This window comes from Panthera tigris, chromosome A1, assembly GCF_018350195.1.
Source record: "Panthera tigris isolate Pti1 chromosome A1, P.tigris_Pti1_mat1.1, whole genome shotgun sequence".
Lineage (NCBI taxonomy): Eukaryota > Metazoa > Chordata > Mammalia > Carnivora > Felidae > Panthera > Panthera tigris.
The window spans coordinates 203,195,527-203,213,983 of NC_056660.1; the positions used below are offsets into that span (position 1 = coordinate 203,195,527).

The 18,457-nt window shown below is 38.0% G+C and overlaps 1 protein-coding gene across 2 annotated transcripts in view; it reads right to left on the bottom strand.

Annotated features, from left to right (window-relative positions):
- Nucleotides 1-18,457, bottom strand: part of NNT (nicotinamide nucleotide transhydrogenase) — a 93,645-nt gene that overhangs the window by 20,151 nt on the left and 55,037 nt on the right. For both annotated transcript variants that reach the window (XM_007095411.3, XM_042995132.1), the window contains exons 14-19: nt 17,065-17,260; nt 14,509-14,742; nt 13,196-13,356; nt 11,011-11,190; nt 3,077-3,236; nt 1,872-1,953 (exon numbers count right to left, since the gene is read on the bottom strand). In XM_007095411.3, coding sequence (XP_007095473.2) covers nt 1,872-1,953; nt 3,077-3,236; nt 11,011-11,190; nt 13,196-13,356; nt 14,509-14,742; nt 17,065-17,260 — 1,013 coding nt within the window. The remainder of the gene's footprint in view (nt 1-1,871; nt 1,954-3,076; nt 3,237-11,010; nt 11,191-13,195; nt 13,357-14,508; nt 14,743-17,064; nt 17,261-18,457) is intronic.

Genomic DNA, 18,457 nt, shown 5'->3' on the forward strand with positions numbered 1-18,457 from the left:
AAACTACCCTATAGTCACGATGCTCCCCAACTTTGCATCCACCTCACCCTGGACTGATTTTCCAAGCTGTCTGGTTAATATAGGCTGGTCCATGGGTAATAAGGGAGGTATGTCAAATTAATCATCCCTTCCCAAAGGAGAACTAAGACAGGAAAGCTATCTTTCTCTACTTCATTAAGATTGCCACTCACGTCCTAAACATTTGTGGTGATAGAAGGCATTACTAATACGTTAGACTTCTCACATGTGGACTGAATAAAAGAGAAACAATTTCTTTTTAGGAAAATCATAAAAGATTCTTTAACACATCCATTCCTTGTGTAGGTCTGCAAATGCCTTAAGTGGCAAACGTATGACTGAAAGGGCGGCCCTGTACAATACCGGATAAGAAGATGGGAATCAGTGACCAAAATGAGACTTCATATGTGAAAATCAAAAAACAAAGCCAGTGATTTTTCTCATCTTCGATCTTCAATTCCTCGAAGATTACACTAAACATGGTAACATCTACATCACAGAAAAGCTGGTCCTACCACCAAATTGTATTTTGACTCTCTGTATTTGAAAAACACAGACTAACTATGGATTGCAGGAAGGCAGAGAGTGGGGAAGGAGGGAAGGAAGGAAGGAAGGAAGGAAGGAAGGGAGGGAGGGAGGGAGGGAGGGAGGGAGGGAGGGAGGGAGGAAGGAAGGAAGGAAGGAAGGAAGGAAGGAAGGAAAGAAAAAAAATGTAGCTGATGCTAAAATGTTAGATCCCCTTGTATCATCGGCTAAATCTCTTCACCACTATTAATAGCTGGGACATTCAGGATTCAGTCTTGTGTAGACACTCTGACTAGCTCTGATTAGTTCTAGGCACGTGGTTAGGCTTATTCTTATCATCTTCCCCAGAAAAAGTATAAGATAGACATCTGAAAGGGATTTTCATGAACAGACATTAACAGTTTTGTCAACATACATTAACTTTCAGGTGAACAAACTAACTTTATTTGATAATAGAGTTGGCTTGTCTCTCTGACTTATGATACTATGTCAATGAAACTGCTAGAGAACAGCTTCTCTACTCAAGAGGAAACAGGTATCCCTCCCCCCTGGGAGGACAGTCCTCCAGACAGTCTCTTCACTGACTCCCGGCAGCAGAGTTCCAAAATAGGGATCCAAAGGTGCATAAGCCAGATACAAAGTACTGCAAGGGTTTGTCACCCACTGGCCCCCCCTTTACATCCCTCAAACCCTTTATCCAAGGTCCTGAGAATAATCTAGAATTGCAGAGTCCTCAACTTCCTCATTGTGTTCAAGATCCTCTCAAGGGCAGAGTCTAGTGCCCAAATGCCAAGTAACAGGGACAGCTACTGCCCTAATCCATATTTCAAAAAACGTATGGCTTTAGGAAAAAAACAATTTCAATAGTCTTTGCCATAAGAATAGGAGAGCGAACGCAGTCAAACATTAATCAGCCCACGGGATCACCACTGGGTCCCACTCACTCTACAAAGACCTCTCATTTGAGATGTTTTTCTTCAGTCAGTGGGAACAAGAGAAACCAAAAGGTACAACCTGATGTGGTTCTAATGCTTTGTGTGACCTCCTTCCCCAAATCCAACCAGAAACAGGACTTCTGTTTTACCCCTTTAACAAAAATCCCAGAATTCGGTATAATAGAGTTTCCCTTTCTAAAATGGAGCTGTATTTAGGTTCTGTGGTATTAGAGACAGTGCAACTAGGTAGCAAGACTAAGGCTGGAATAGGGTTTTGACAACTCAGTTTCTTTACCTGGGATTACATACTGTAAGAAAGTCATCTAAACGTGAGTCCTCTATTTTCCTTTCCTCTCACACACGTGCTGCAAACCAGGCACTATAAGCACTGACCTGACTTTCTTGCCCTGTTCAGCGAGCATCTTCACCAAGTCTGCGATGGGGTACTGCGCTTTGGCTGCACAGAGACCATAGCCTGCAAAGAACATGAAGGACACAGAAGAATGTGACTTTTATTTTGAAATCTTATAAACTACAATTTCTCCCTTGATCAAAACATATTTAAAAATTGTTTTTCATGTTTATTCATTTTTGAGAGAGAGAGAGAGACAGAGTGTGAGTGGGGAGCATAGAAAGAGGGAGACAGAGAATCTGAAGCAGGCTCCAGGCTCTGAGCTGTCAGCACAGAGCCCGACGCGGGGCTCGAACTCTCAGACCTCAAGATCATGACCTGAGCCGAAGTCAGACGCTTAACTGACTGAGCCACCCAGGAGCCCCTTCAAAACATATTTTTAGGCCAAAAAAAAAAGGGGGGGGCAATCTGTTAACAGGACTAGAAATGAAAGAAAACTTCTAGGCTTGTCAAATCAATAGATTTCCTTTTTAGAAAACTCTTACGATAGCATGATAGAGTTAAAATCCTAATCTGAAGCCAATATATTACCTGTAATACCACAGAATTCTGGGGTAGGATTAAAGAAAAACTAAACTAAACCTGAGAAAAATTAGGGATTGGGGCTAGGAGATTAAATGACTTAGTCAATGTCATGTCAATTGTTGGAGGTAAAATTAAGGACAAAAATGAGGTGTTGTGACTCCCAGATCAGGTTCTTTCTATTAGGTCATGTTACCTCATCTTATTAGAAATCACATGATTCTCAATGATTTTTTAAAATATTTACTGTTGATAAGAAAGAGATTAACATTTATTAGCATTTATTGAGTCTAATGAGTGAGCTAGATACTTTCATACACTATTTCTAATTTAATACTCACAGTAATCCCAAAAATGATCATTGAGAAAAAAATAACCAAGACTCAAAGATGACTAAAACATTTGTACAGAATCAGAGAAAGACATGGCGAGAACCCTCTACATCAGTTTGTAAAATCTCTATATGATTCCCAAAATATTAACCTAAGCCAAGGATTCTCACCATTTTTTACTTTTTTACAGAGGGTTGTTTCTATGTTTCCATTACATTTTCAAAAAATAATAAGTTCCAATTCAATTTTTTTCCTGTTATAAGAAACTGTATTAATACAATAAATTCCAGCAGCTCTTATAGGTTGTTTACTTTTCGCTTTTGGTTTTTTACCTGGAGTAATAATAATGCTATTAGCTTCACGAATCATGTCAATTGCATTGTCAAGGTTGATTTCTGTATGTGTGCCAGAAATTTCCATGGGTTTTCCACCAGCTGTTGAAGTGGTACCGTAGCCTCCAAGAATCACATTAGCCAGGGAGCGATTCATTGCCTGGAGAACAAAATAAGCAGCTGTGAGAGTTTAATCTACATAACTTTTTGAAAGTTTTAATCTATGTAACTTACTGTATCCAATGTATACAATATTCACAATCACTTAAAGAGGTTTTTTATTTGATCATCTAAAAAAATCACATAGATCACATCTATAAAGTCAACTGCACACTGACATGTTTTCAATAAAAGTTAATTTTAAGAAAGAATTTAATGGAAAATTACCAGTAACATTAAGAAACTAATGAAATTCAGATCCAGTTATTACTGTCTGTGTTCTGATTAAGCAAGTTCTACCTCCATATGTATTTCACCAGAGTGAAAGAGAACGGTATCTATGAGAAATTTTACAAGGTGACTCTATAGATCTCTCAGGTGAATCCTGCTACCAGTTCCAACAGGGAGGAATCCAAAGGATAGGAATTCACATCATTTAGGAGTCTGCTGCCCTCTGTCGTCAAAAAAAAAAAGAAATGCGGGAGTTGATTTGTTCTTCTTTTCCAAACCAACTACGTATAGCTCCAGGAAGCAGTAACAGAAGTGACTGGATTCATCATTAGGTTCCTAAAATATTTTACTTCCAAAAAGGTAGATGAGTAAGTTCATACACCATTTCATTAAAACTTGTACCCACCCTTTTAACTAAAAAAAAAATCTTGGGGAAAAAAAATAAGAGGAAGGCATGCTCATTTACAATCATCCAACAATGTGCCACACAAGTGAATCATGTGAAAAAATCACAGGTCTGGTTTCTACAATAGTTCATTTGTAGACCTCTGGAGCTGTGGTGGTAAAAGACAAGAAGCAAATGCCTTTTAAGAATTCAAATCACTGCAGGGATGCCTGAGTGGCTCAGTCGGTTGGGCGTCTAATTCTTGGTTTTGGCTCAGGTCACGATCTCATGGTTTGTGAGTTCTCGCCCACATCAGGCGCTGTGCTGACAATGCAGAGCCTGCTTAGGATTCTCTGTCTCTACCTCTCTCTCTGTCCCTCCCCTCCCTCTCAAAATAAATAAATAAGCTTAAAAAAAAATGCAGATCACTGTACATGAACAAAGCAGTCATTCTACATGATCAGCACTGGATTTCTCACTTCTGAAAGGGCTATAATAAACATATGATTGATCCAATGTGTATACCATGTAAAAGCTATATAAATGAAATCTATTACTTAAAAAAAAAAAAGATAATACTGTATTCTTAAAGAATGAAAAGCACCTGGGATTTCCAGGGACAAGTAAACACACTAGGAGAAAAAAACATGACAACCCACACGAAGACAGCCCAGCCTGCTACCACCTTCATGCAGACGTGAACATACACGTCTGAAGTGGGACAGAGGTAGAGGCAGGGAGGACAAGGTGCAGAGACAATGAACAGAGAGCCATACCTGACTAAAGGCGGCATATCAATAACATAAAGAGGATAGATCCAAATGTTGCCAGAATTGCAATTATCCTTTTTGACCTAAGCTCACTTATCAGACACAGCATTCGCATTTTACAGAGCCCAAACTCTGGTAAACTTGTCTAAGATTATCACATACAAAATAAAGTCCAGAATATCTTTATATATTTATGAACAGACAAGAGGGCCAGAGAAAAATTGATAATGGTTTTATTTAGGTATAGAGTCCCAATCTGACATAAAGATTTAAATTCTTAACCCAACCTCCTATACTTAAATCCAGGTTTTATTGAAAATCCAAATAGCCAGGCCTGAGACTTCCAAACATTCAACATTTGTTGATTTTGTTAATCCTTTCTAGTTTTGAATTAGAAGATTCTGAAATTAACAGAAATATGTTCTACCAAATAAATGTTTGCCTTAAAAACTAAATCAAAGGAATGTGCATCGACTGATGAATGGATAAAGAAGATGTGGTATATACATACAATGGGATATTACTCAGCCACCAAAAAGAATGAAATCTTGCCATTTTCAACGATGTGGATAGACCTAGAGTGTATTATGCTACGCGGAATAAATCATTCAGAGAAAGACAACTACCATCTGATTTCACTCATATGTAGAATTGAAGAAACAAAACAGATGGACATAGAAGAAGGGGAAAAAAGAGAGAGAAAGAGAAACCATAAGAGATTCTTAACTACAGAAGATAAACTGCAGGTTGCTGGAGGAAAGGTGGGTAAGGGGTGGGTTAAATAGGTGATGGGTATAAAAGAGGGTATGTGTGTTGAGCACTGGGTGTTATATGTAAGTGATGATCACTAAATTCTACTCCTGAAACCAATACTACACTGTATGTTAAGTAACTAGAATTTAAATAAAAATTTGAAAGATTAATAAACATTTGATTCAAAGGAGTATTTCAGACATAGAGATATTTCTGTCATAGATAACTTTTTTCTTGTTTTAAATTTTTTTAAATGTTTATTTATTCTTGAGAGAGAGAGAGAGAGACAGAGCATGAGCATGAGCATGAGCATGAGCATGAGCATGAGCAGGGGAGGGGCAGAGAGAGAGAATCCACAGAATCCAAAGCAGCTCCAGGCTCGGAGCTGTCAGCACAGAGCCCGACACGGGGTTCGAACTCACAAACCACGAGATCATGACCTGAACTAAAGTCGGACATTCACCCGACTGAGCACCCAGGTGCCCCAGCTCATAGATAATTTTTAAAAAGTGAAACACACAAAATGGTTCCATCACCTGCATCACCCAGTCCTGCAGAGGGACAGATGTACAAGGATATGACCACTTTACTCTAACTTGGTGTAAAAGGAACCATTCTTCTCTCCCTATAAAACTGAATGGAGGAGAAGAATTTCTGAGGACATTTAATTAATGTTTACCCACTTCTAATGGCATCTTCAGGAGAAAGAAAGGGAACCACACAGTAGTTTAACAATCAAAGTCAACTTGTTAAACACATATCCACAATTATATCACCATTAAGCTAATTCCATGTGGTCTCTTCAAAACTAAATTATTTTTCATCCCTGAATTTACCATTGCAACATCATATTTTCAACAAATGCTTAGGGTGTAGGGTTTTCTTTTGTTTGTTTGTTTCTTTCTTTTTTTTTGCTTGCTCAAGTGATTAATGAGACTATCCTGGGCAGACTGAGGAGTTCCCAGCTCCCAAGACAAAGTATTCGCAACACTATCCAAGACTGTTCCTTTCAAGTTACTAAGCCCTATAATGAAAACTGTATGCTACATTAAAGAGACCCTTAATTCACATCATTCCAAGCAAACTATAAGAAATAAATCTGAAAACAAAAGAAAGGTCATAAAATAGACAAAACTAACACAATAACAACATACAGTCCATTTACTATCATTTCTCATTTCAGTGCTTTGTGGGTGCCAAATAATTGACTGTGAAGCAAAAAAAGAAATTATTTTTGGTTTGGCTTTGATGTACTTCATTCTGTTCTATTTTCATTTGGAAATAAGCAACAAAGTACAAAAATCAGAAAATTCGGTTGGAAAATGCTGTTCCCCTTCTACAAGCGCTCTACCTCCCAGGCTGTTTGGACACAATCTCAAGTACATGGACTGTAAAATCATGAAGAGGTTAATGTCTATATGACTGATAGACATAAAGCAAATTATTCACTTGAGCTGCTTCTTTGGACACTATCGATATTTTTCAGTTTAACATTGGGTATTGTATAACCACAGCACTCGGCTCAGAAGACACACAAGAGAAGAACTGTCAAAACAAAAATTCAATTTTCGGTATTACTGATTAGCCACTCGGGGAGCATTTCATTCCCTCTCACATAATAAAAGCACTCTGTTCCGGTTTGGACTTGCATGTTTCCTTTAATAAATAATAAAATAATGAAGCTACAACATACTAGTAATATTAATAGATATCGATATATGATAGTACATCTGTTACCATATGCTATCCAGAGAAGATTCCAAAATATGAAATGAGCTGACAAATATTTATCTAATGTTCACGTAACAAGTATTATACTCATCTGAGGTGCCAGGTGCTAGGTCAGGCTCCATAAACACAAAGGCAAACAGTAAATGACATCTTAAAATATCTTCCTTGTAAAATGAGAATAGTATCTCCTACCTCCAGAATTAGTGTGGGGATTAAACGAGCTAACATTTGTAAAGCACCCAGCTTTAATGCCCAATCACGAGCAGCTATTTCATTTTTATTTTTATTAGGAACCACTCTGAGCTGCTAAAGCATAGGCCATGAAGAAACAATTTTTTTGATAATAAAACAAGCACAAGCCAAGAATCAATGAAGATTAATGTGAAAAGTCAGGAATCGGGGCAATCTGGAAGGAGAGAAAATTTCTATCTTCAAAACTGAAAACTACAGCAGGGTCGTTTCTGTTGTTGCCTTGTTTGTTTTATAATAAGACATAGGACTGAAGAGAGTGTGAGAAAACTAGCTCCCCACGCATCACCGTTGAGAGCTAAGACTGGACGGTCCTTTGTGGACATCAATTCATCGATATTGAGAGCCAACAGAAAGCTCTTACTCCCTTTGACCAAGTAATTGTACTTACAAAAAGGTCAGCTAAAGGAAAAAATCAAAATGCACAAGGAGGTATACTGAAGAAAAAACCACAAACCAATACTATGGACTTGGGTAAATTATGGTATATCTATGTGATACAACAGGCAGACACCAAAAATTATTAGAAAATCATTGGTGAGAACATTAAACAACACAGAATATATTTGAACATAGGTTTATGGGAAAATACTGGAATTAGAATATTAAATTTTAAGAGTTAAGTGGTAATGGCATTGCAAATGATTTTATTTATTTATCCTTTTCTACTTTCTTCCAAATTTCCCACATTAAGCATCTTTTATTTTTGTAATTGAATAGTATTTTCTAAAAATTTAAAGCTTCGGCTGTCCTTGAATCCAAATTAATTTGAGTTGCTATTATAAACAGAGTATCAGTCTGATCCAGAGTGACACTTAGGGTCACAGACAGCTGTAAGAATACCCTGTTAGCCTTATACGGTACAGGAATAAAAAATATCTGTGAAATGCTGACAGTAAATGACATGCCTGACGTGGTAGAAATAGAAAGAAAAAAAAAGTAATACCAGATCAAGAAATATGAAAGAAGAGAAAAGCATAAGACAAAGATGAGATAGTCACAGAAGTACACATAGAAAAAAGTATTTTCAACAACTGCCTCTTACTACCTTATTCTAGTTACTGTCATAGAATGGCTACTGTAAGTTTCTGTAGTTACTATAACCAACAATAATAAAAGAAACTAGATGAAGAAGGGAATGGGAAGGAAATTAAAAAAAGACACACAGAAATTTGAGAAATACTACTGATAAGATTTAAGAACCTAAATAAAACCATTTAAGGAAAAAAAAATGATAAAGCCAAGAAAGACCCATGATGATGCTCTAAGAACTAGACATAAGTACTCCTCACCTCTCCCCAAATCAGTATGCCACTGGCTTTGTTAAAATTTAAGTCTTCCTGTGTAATTTTAAAATCAGTGTTTTGACCAACAAGTTTCAGTAATGATGAAAATCTGCTGCCCCCTCCTGGTCATTCAAATTCACCAAATGAAGCAAAGTCAAACCAAGAGTTCATTTTTAAATGCTAAGTGAAATAAGTCAGTCAGAGAAAGACAAATACCATATGATTTCATTCATATGTGGAATATAAGTAACAAAACAGATGAACAAAGGAAAAAAGAGACACAAACCAAGAAACAGACTCTTAACTACAGAGAACAAACTGATGGTTACCAGGGGGGAGGTGGGTGGGGACGGGTGTATAGGTGAAGGGGATGAAGAGTAAACTTATCATGACGAGCACTGAGTAATGTGCAGAACTGCTGAATCACTATACTGTACACCCAAAACTAATATAACACTGTATATAATCATACTGGAATCAAACAAAAAAACTTAATTTAAAAAAAGTTCATTTTTTGAGAAAACTATCTCTAATACAATTGAATACATTTTTCCTTGTTCACAAACATTTGGTTTTTGTCTTTTAATTTTTTTAATGTTTACTTATTTTGACAGACAGGGAGAGAGAGTGCAAGCAGGGGAAGGAGGGAGAGGGAGAGGGAGAGGGAGAGAGGGAGAGAGGGAGAGAGGGAGAGAGGGAGAGAGGGAGAGAGGGAGAGAGAGAGAGAGAGAGAGAGAGAGAGAGAGAGAGAGAATCCCAAGCAGGCTCTGTGCTGCCAACACAGTGTCCTCCCTGGGGCTCAAACTCATGGACTGTGAGATCATGACCTGAGCCAAAATCAACAGTTGGATGCTTAACCAACTGAGCCAACCAGATGCCCCAAACATTTGTTTTTTTTAAACCCAAAAGCCTGACACCTTTCAAGCAGGAGACACAAGCTTCCACCTTTCCAAATTCCCTGAACAACCTGGAAGATTTCATTTTAAAACCTCTTCCTTTCTTTGAACTTGGGCTATCAAATCCTTTGTTTTACAATATGGCCAAAGAAAACTAATTTTTTTTACTATAAAAAGATAACCTCAGCATTCAATTTACAAAGAGATTTTCAGTGAAAACATTTGAGAAATTCTGAGTTATAAAATAAGGGTGGGTCTTTTTTAAATATTGTAATAAAAGAATGGAGGCAGAATAAATGTCCTTTTTCTGCCTGAATTATAAATCAGCAGAGCCACATTCTGATGTCACTCCATTTCACACTTGCCCTTTCACAGTCATTCAGAACTGTTAGAGAATAGTATCTATCATCTGAAAACGTTTTCTAGTCAAACCTTTAATTATTTGCAGGATATCTTCTTGCCATCCAGAAGAGAATTAGAAACAAAAAGGAAGCTAAGAAGTATTTGTTTTCTTAATTTTTTTTGCTTTTTTAAAAAAGATCATGCTGACCACAAAACTTCAAGATAGGCACTCTCACAGATGACCAGTGGGAGTGTTAATTGAAGCAAGCTTTCCGGAAACAACACAGCAATAAGTAGAAAGAACTGATAAAAATGAGCATACTCTTTCACTTCGAAGAATCGATCCGAAGACAAAAATCAGAGGTGCCCAAGATGTATTTTCTACAAAGAAAAATTAAAACTCAAACAATATAATTTTTATAGGGAAGTATTAAATAAATTTTATATATCCATATGATGGATTTATATGAAGTCCATTAAAATAGTAGTTAAAAATCACTTTTAATAAGGAAATGACAAGAGGGGCGCTTGCGTGGCTCAGTTGGTTAACCAACCGACTTCGGCTCAGGTCATAATCTCACAGTTCATGAGTTCGAGCCCCACGTCAGGCTCTGTGCTGACAGCTCAGAGCCTGGAACCTGCTTCGGATTCTGTGTCTCCCTCTCTCTCTGCCCCTCCCCTGCTCTCGCACGTGTGCTCTCTCTCTCTCAAAAATAAACAGAAATTATTTATTTAAAAAATAATAATACTCAAAATAATAAAATGACCAGAATATAGTAAGACGAAAAGAATAAAATGTAAAACAGTATACAATATGATCAAACAAGTAAATACACGGGTATGTAAAAGAGAAAAAAAAGAGAGAATACAAGAGATAGACCGAAATCTTAAATGCTTATCTCCAGCTGGAGGGAGTCGGAAGATTTTTTTATCTTTATATTTAATTTTCCTAATTATCTACACTTGGGTGCTTTAAAAGCAGTCTTGCAAATTTATTCAGATGAAACACTCTGAGGTTTCTACTGAAGAAAATAGGAATGGACACAGTCGTTTCTACTGCAAATAACAGAAATACCAAACACATCCTTATTTTGAGAACACCATGTCTTTTTTGTTCACACACGTTTCTTACCACACACATGATGTAGGACAGGATGGCACCAGAGGAGCCTATGAGTGCGCCCACGATGGTCAGCAGGTTGTTGTTGAGCAGGAAGCCCTCCGCGCACAGGGCCCAGCCTGAGTAGCTGTTCAGCACGGTGATGACGACGGGCATGTCTGCACCCCCGATGGCGGCTGTCAAAGTCACACCCTACGATGAAAACCAGAGCAGAACCAAAATTAATACGATAAAAATAAAACCTCTGACACTGGACATCTTGGTTCTTAGTCATTCTGGTTTCCAATTAACCTACTTCCCTTGAAGTTCTCCTGCCAGTAACAACCAAGTGCCTCCTATCGGGTCAACTCTCCCACAGATGCACCAAGTGAGAACACTGAACCACCTCCCCGCCCCGAAATATCCCTAAGTCCCTAAAAGGCAGTGATGAAAAGCAGGCAGAAACTAGAGAGGGGTCTGCACTTGGAAAAAGGTGAGAGCACTGAGTGAATTTTATGGTTTTTATGGTTAGTCTAAGGGCAGGCACCTGCTCGTGCCAGGAGAAAGAGCTGAAACTAAATCACAAGCCCACAGTCTCACTAGTTTGAAGATCCAAGGACAGGATTTAGGGTGACTAAGGCAGCTAGAAAGGCAGAAGGCAAACTGCAAAGGAGCAGGCTGAAGAGAGGGAGCCCCAAACTCTATATATAAACTCGGCCCAAATCTCTGGCTCACTCTTTATGCATTACGCATTGATCTAATAACAGATTTCAGCAACCACCGCCCCCCACCCCCGCAATTATAGGTGAGCCAGATTTGAAATCTGAAGGCAGCCAAGTTAGCTGCCTACAAAAATAAATTAAAAAATAATGATCAATATTCTTTGGAGGAATACAACAGAATCCAAAGTCTGTCTAGTGCAACCCCAAATCACTAAACACAGGAAAGGAAAAACATGATGGGGAAGAAGAGTTTTGCTTTTTATTCCACATACTCCCACATACGTTGAGTTTAAGATGTGAATGTATTCACAGGCTACTTAATTAAGTCAAAAGCAATTAAAATAGTCCACAAAATATTTTATCTTACTCAGACATCCTTATAAAAGCATAAAGTAGCTCTGAAATATCAAATTCATCCCTTCTCAAAAATAGTAATTCTTAAAATTTTCTATTTCTATGCTATTGGTTTTATTTTGAGACATTTTTTTACCTCTTTTGCTCTCCTGAATAAAAAAAATGTCAAAACTACTTTTCATTGGTTTAAAATAAAACAAAAATCAGTGCTATATAATCCTGAAAAAAATTGGATTGTCAGTAGTCATAAAGAGAATTTTAAGTTATTTCTCAGACTTCTAAAGTTTCTTGGTCAAAATCCTTGGTCAAAATACATAATAATAAGTATTATTTTAACACTGTAAATCATGAATCAAGCAGCCAATATGTGTTTGATAAGCAACTACTATATGTCTAATTTTGTGCTAAGCACTACAAATTATTTTAAAAACTTAAAACATTAACCTTGTCTATAAGGTTGACTCCAGACTAGACAAATAAGGGAATCAGTGAATAAAGCTGTTTGCAAAGGCTTCCTACACTGATATAATGAAATGCTACACTGTAGCACATGGCCAACTAGAGAATGCTGTATGTATCAATATACTAAATACAAAAATTAGAGAGGAAGAGGAGGACCAAACCTACCATGAAAGGCTTTGCTGAACTCCCCCACTGAGCCCAGAGGATTTATTAACTGCATTCCATTTTATATACTGTGGTTATTTAACTTGGTATCCTAGTTTCCAATAAATGTTAACACAACTAATTGGCAGAGAATACCTTCCACTTATCGCATAAAACCCAAAGCATTATTCTGTGGGCCCTGTCACAACAGGGAGGCTCCTAACGAATGGTATTGAAAACACTTGGTTTTTTAAAATTCCCTATTCACCAACACACCGATCCAGTGAAAAGACCCCAGAACAATAAATGTGTCACATGACAACTTTGGAAGGAACCATTACGTGGAAAGAAAGAGTGGATTTTTCTTCTTACACTTTTCTGTGTTTTCCAAATTCTAAACAAAACACGTGACATCATTTTGAAACACGTTTATTCCATCAACGGTCTTGAAGAGATAGAAATATGATTAGACTGTAATCAAACAAAATACTGCCAGTTCCTCACTGAGTGCATGCTTTCCATCTCTGACTTCTTACCATGACAGCAGAGAGAGCCGACACAGAGCCCAGACAGGTGATGCCGGTGGTAAAGCTAGGGTCCATCATGAACGGGACGATTCCACCCACACTAGCAGCCAGCAGGCCTGCATTAAGTAAGTGCCTTCCAGGAAGCAGGAGAGGGGCAGATTTCAGGATACCTAGGACCAAGGGCATGTCAGTCAGAACCTAGCACGTGTCATTAAATTAAAACAACAACAACACACACACACACACACACACACACACACACACACACACACACACACGTCATTTAATCCTAAACTACCAAAATTTATATCAGCATAAAAAAAGGACCTGAAACATAAAAGCAAATTAGGGCTCTTAGATGTAACAAATGTTAACAGAAGTAGGAAAAGTATGGCTCAACTGTTCTTTACTTTGATCACACAACAATTTCTTTACTCTTTGTCACAAAATCTTAAAAAATTACTTTTTTCCCGTATGACCAACACACAAGTTGTTAAGTGTGGTTTCATTTATTTAAAACTTCAAAACAGAGTCCTAGCACATTAGCATTTCTGACTCTATCAACTGAGCCCAAGGGAGCAGAGCCCTGGTTTGCTACTTGTTTTTAAAAACAAAGCATGAGACAAGAACATCGTAGGCTTGAAGTTCTTTTGGGATTTTAAGTTCCATGGAAGTTTCCTATTTAATTTTAATGACTTGATTACTGAGAGGCCAGACCAGATTTTTCTATCATAAACTAGTTTCTATATAGACTCACTTTTTCATGAAAACACTGAAAACAGCCTATGTGAGGTTTGTTGTTTTTTGTTGTTGTTTTTTTTTTACCCCCACTTCTATTTTCCTGGCTGACTTTGGCAGTAGCAGAAGATGCCATGCTACAGCTGTAAAATGTGTATCTGTTTTCAGAATAAGTACTGCATAGTGACCACACCAGCTTATTCAATAAGCTTCTCTCTATTCTGGAAAATGTATAAAGTTCATTCTTGTGAACTCTACAGAGGCATCTCTAAGGGTTATGAAGATGTTGTTTTGTTCACATTTATCATCAAATGTCAACTAGTCCCCCTACACAAATTTCTGTGCACTTGTTTCCTCCGTTGGCTGTCTACAGAAGGAACAGCTTCAAAGCCTTAGGAAATCTGGAAGGCTCAAATAAAGGAAAGAAACCGTGATGTGGAGGAGGGGGTCTTTTATATATTTGAGCGCTACCTGAATTCTTCACCTAACAGCTTTGACAGTTAAGCCATTTTCTAACATTGAAATGGACCCCTAAACAAGAGATATTTACACTGAATAATATAGGTAAGTGCTAAATCACTTACCCTGCAGTTTTCCATAGGCAACAAGAGAGCCACTGAACGTGACGCCTCCGATGTAAGTACCGAGGTAGGCCACGATCTTGGTGAGATTTGCTGCTGCATCCACAGCAAAATGTGGGTATTCTACAATGTACTCAGCTATGCAAGTAAGCACCGCTGCCAAGCCCACTAAACTGTGGAAAGCAGCAACTAACTGAGGTAAATCAGAAATCTGGATGCGTTTGGCAATTGTCAGCCCTGTTGGGAAATGAAGGTCAAAGAGATATTAAAACTCAACACAGCTTTGAGAAGCAACTCTGATAAAGACCATGCCTGAACATTATTCAGCCATAAAGAAAGATAGAAATCTTGCCGTTTGTGAAAATATTGATGAACCTTGAGGGTATCACGCTAGGTGAAATGAGTCAGACAGAGAAAGACAAATACCATATGATCTCACTTGTATATGAAACCTAAAACAAAAAAACAACCAAGCTCATGATACAGAGAACAGACTGGTGGTTGCCAGAGGCAGGGGAAGGGGGACGGGCAAAATGGGTGAAGCTTCCAGGCTCAAAATAAGTCGTGGGGATGTAACGTACAGCATGGTGACTATAACTAATAATACTGTATAGCGTATTTGAAAGTTGCTAAGAAAGTAGATCTTAAAAGTTCTCATCACAAGGGGCCCCTGGATAACTCAGTCGGTTGGGCGTCCAACTCTTGATTTCGGCTCAGGTCACGATCCCAGGGTCATGGGATCAAGCCCCACGTCCAGCTCTGTGCTAAGCACAGAGTCTAATTAAGATTCTCTCTTTCCCCCCTGCCTGCCAGTCTCCCCTGCTCATACTCTCTAAAATAAAATTTAAAAAAGAAAAAGTTCTCGGCACAAGAAAAAAAAAATTCTGCAACCATGTATGGTGACAGATATTTGCTACACTTACTGTGATTATTTTGCAATATACACAAATACTGACTCATTATTTCATACATCTGAAACTAATATAATGTATGCCGATTATACCTCAATTTTTTGGGTATACACATTTAAGGGTTTCCCATTATTATCACTAATAAGTATTCATCTGCTTCCTCATATGGGCTAAATATTCTCTCACAGGGACTATACAGAAGGTAAGGACACTGGCTATGTATACCCTTTCAAAATAGCAGGCTTTCTCAACACACAGTCCAATTCCAAAAACCCAACACACAGCACTGACACCTGCCTCTTCCCTCACAACCTGCAAACACTCCCCTGACTAACGCTTCTTCACATGCCTTTACATCTCCCTACTGCAAGAATAACTCCAGCTCTCTTCTCCAAAAGCCAATATTTGCTCCTGAGCACACAAGAAACAGCTGGAATTTGAAGAAGGCTTGGGTTTTCAGGGCGGTGGGTGGGAGCAAAGGTGAACACATGCAAATAGCTGGGTAGAGTAAACGTGCAAATGAGGAGACTCTTGAACTCCTGCCTGGTTCTAGGCAGGTGGTATAGGAGTGCCTCTCAGAATACTTGCTAAGATCCTGTCTAAAAGTTTTTCTGCAATGAACCTACAACACATTTTCCTTCCAGTTCCTTTCCAGGGACTATTGAGAAAGGACACAAAGCATTCCTGCGAAAGTACAAAAGGAGGTCTAAAGTTACTGTTATGCTGGTAAATATATAACCACCAGCTCCTTGGGATAAAAACACGTGCCTGTGCCTGTTATAAGTATGTACATGAGTTTTCGCTGATATAAAGGTATAGAGCACACAAGTTTCAAATAACAAAACATATAATACTCTCTATTGTAAACTCCATGTAGCCAATTGACTTTCACAGAATGCATTTGTTGACTTTTACCAACTCTTGTGTCTGTCACCAACCTAGTGGTTGCAACTGATGAATGAGTGTGGTTCCCATGGGAATGTTGGCTGACATTTTTGTCTGCATTAACAAGTAAGACAAAACTGAAAGATGCATGTGAGAACCTCACTCATTATCAACAATGTGAGCAGCTGCTTCACTAAATCGGATGATAGTTTTCAAACACTATGAGAATATTTGCTCAGTTTTTTGTGATATTCACCACGTAACGGCTATAGACACAGCACACTTTTGAATTTAAGCTGCATTATTAATATTTTCTCCACCACTTTCTCAGGGCTGGACAATCAACAAAACAATAAATGAAACCCAGATATGTTAGTATTTGTTGATTTCCACCGTGTAAATGCAACCATCATGATCAATTTCTAACTACCAAGGTTATGTCATTAACTATGGAGCTGGGAAGCCATGGACAGAAGCCCACCTTTACACGGTATTCCTAAAAACAGATAATAAGCATGGGTAATCTCAAGAGCATAGAAAATAAGCTCGAATAAATTAGAGAGTTATAAATAATATAATTACCTTTGTTTCTAATATAATGTATTTTATTTTGGTGAAAAGTCATCATAGTTGGTATAATTCTCATTCAAATACAAACATTTTTAAACATTTAACATTGAGTAAGTACATCAACTGCACCAAAAGAGTGAGCTAAAAAATGGGCATGGGTTCCCATAAAGGTAGAAACCTGCCAAGTGCTTACCAATGGTACCGCCCAAAGCCATTGCTCCAGACATCTGGGCTAACAATTCTGGGGATGGGTTTAGTCCTCCGAGAGTGGCTGCCAGGCCTCCAGCCACCCCAATCATGCCCAATGCATTGCCAAGACGAGCTGTTCCCTGGGTGGAAAGGCCGGCCAGGGCACCAACACAGCACAGACCTGAGCCCAGATACATGATCTTTGCAAACAAAAGAGAAGAGCAGAGAGAAAGAGAGAGAGAGACAGAAAGACTATCAAAACTTTCAGTCTATTAGCATAGGGAGGACTTCTCTTGAGGAAACGTGATTTCCTAAGAACAACTTTCAATTCAGATAATAGAGGGCCCAATATGACTACTTCTTTGAATATTTCAATATATCTTTCTATCCATTAGGGATATTAACAAATTAAATACCTGAAATTCTACTTGCAGTTATACCATTTAGGTAAATTGGTTTCTTTTGTATTGGATGGCATGCACAAATGCATACAGAAGTTTAAACAGAGTTTAAATACCTAAGTTTAAACACAGTTATGGGCTCTAGACCTGACCAAACGCTGTAAAGGAGCCAATCCCTGACGTAGTAAATGCCAGGGACCATGCCCTATACTTTACTGAAGTTGTAAGTCAGTCCCATGAGATTCACAAAAGTTGAAAGAGTCATCATCCTCATGTTACAAGAGGAAACCAAAGTTTAAAGAGGTTATTACATAATTCTTCCAAGGTCAAATGATCAGAAAATAGCAAATCTGGGATTCAGACAAGGGTCTCCCTGACGTACCACTCCAACTGTTCTCAAAAAAGATTTTGTTCAATCAACAAGTAAGAAACGCTGGGAACAGCGGAAACCAAGGGAGACACGATTTTCCTGCTGTCAGAGTAGATGCAATCACATGACAGTCATTGAAAAGTGATAAAAAAAAAATACTGAGTTCAGAACGAAATTGAGTCTCAATTATAATTATATTGAAACATGGAACTTTCAAAGTTCAACTTGATTATTTCTGCTTTTCTACATAACGTTTATTTTTAAACTGTCTTTTTTAAATGAATTGACATAACATCTCCTGCTTACAAAAGATGATGCACTGAATTTGTTGGGGGAGAAACAGAAAATTTTCAAAATTTTTTACTGATTATTTCACCATACCCCTACAACAATCCAGCCAGGTACATAAAGAGGATACTAATAACTTTCTTGACTCTTTTTACATGTAGAAAAACTGAGGGACAGACAGGGAAACCCACGTTAGCACATTCAGTTAGCAGGCAAAACTGTCACTAGAATCTGGGATACGGATTCTTAGGGGATAGGAATGCTCCATTTGACCAAGATGTTTCTAAAGTTATTATTATATTTGCTTGTTAGAGCCTGAATTTTGATAACGATAATGT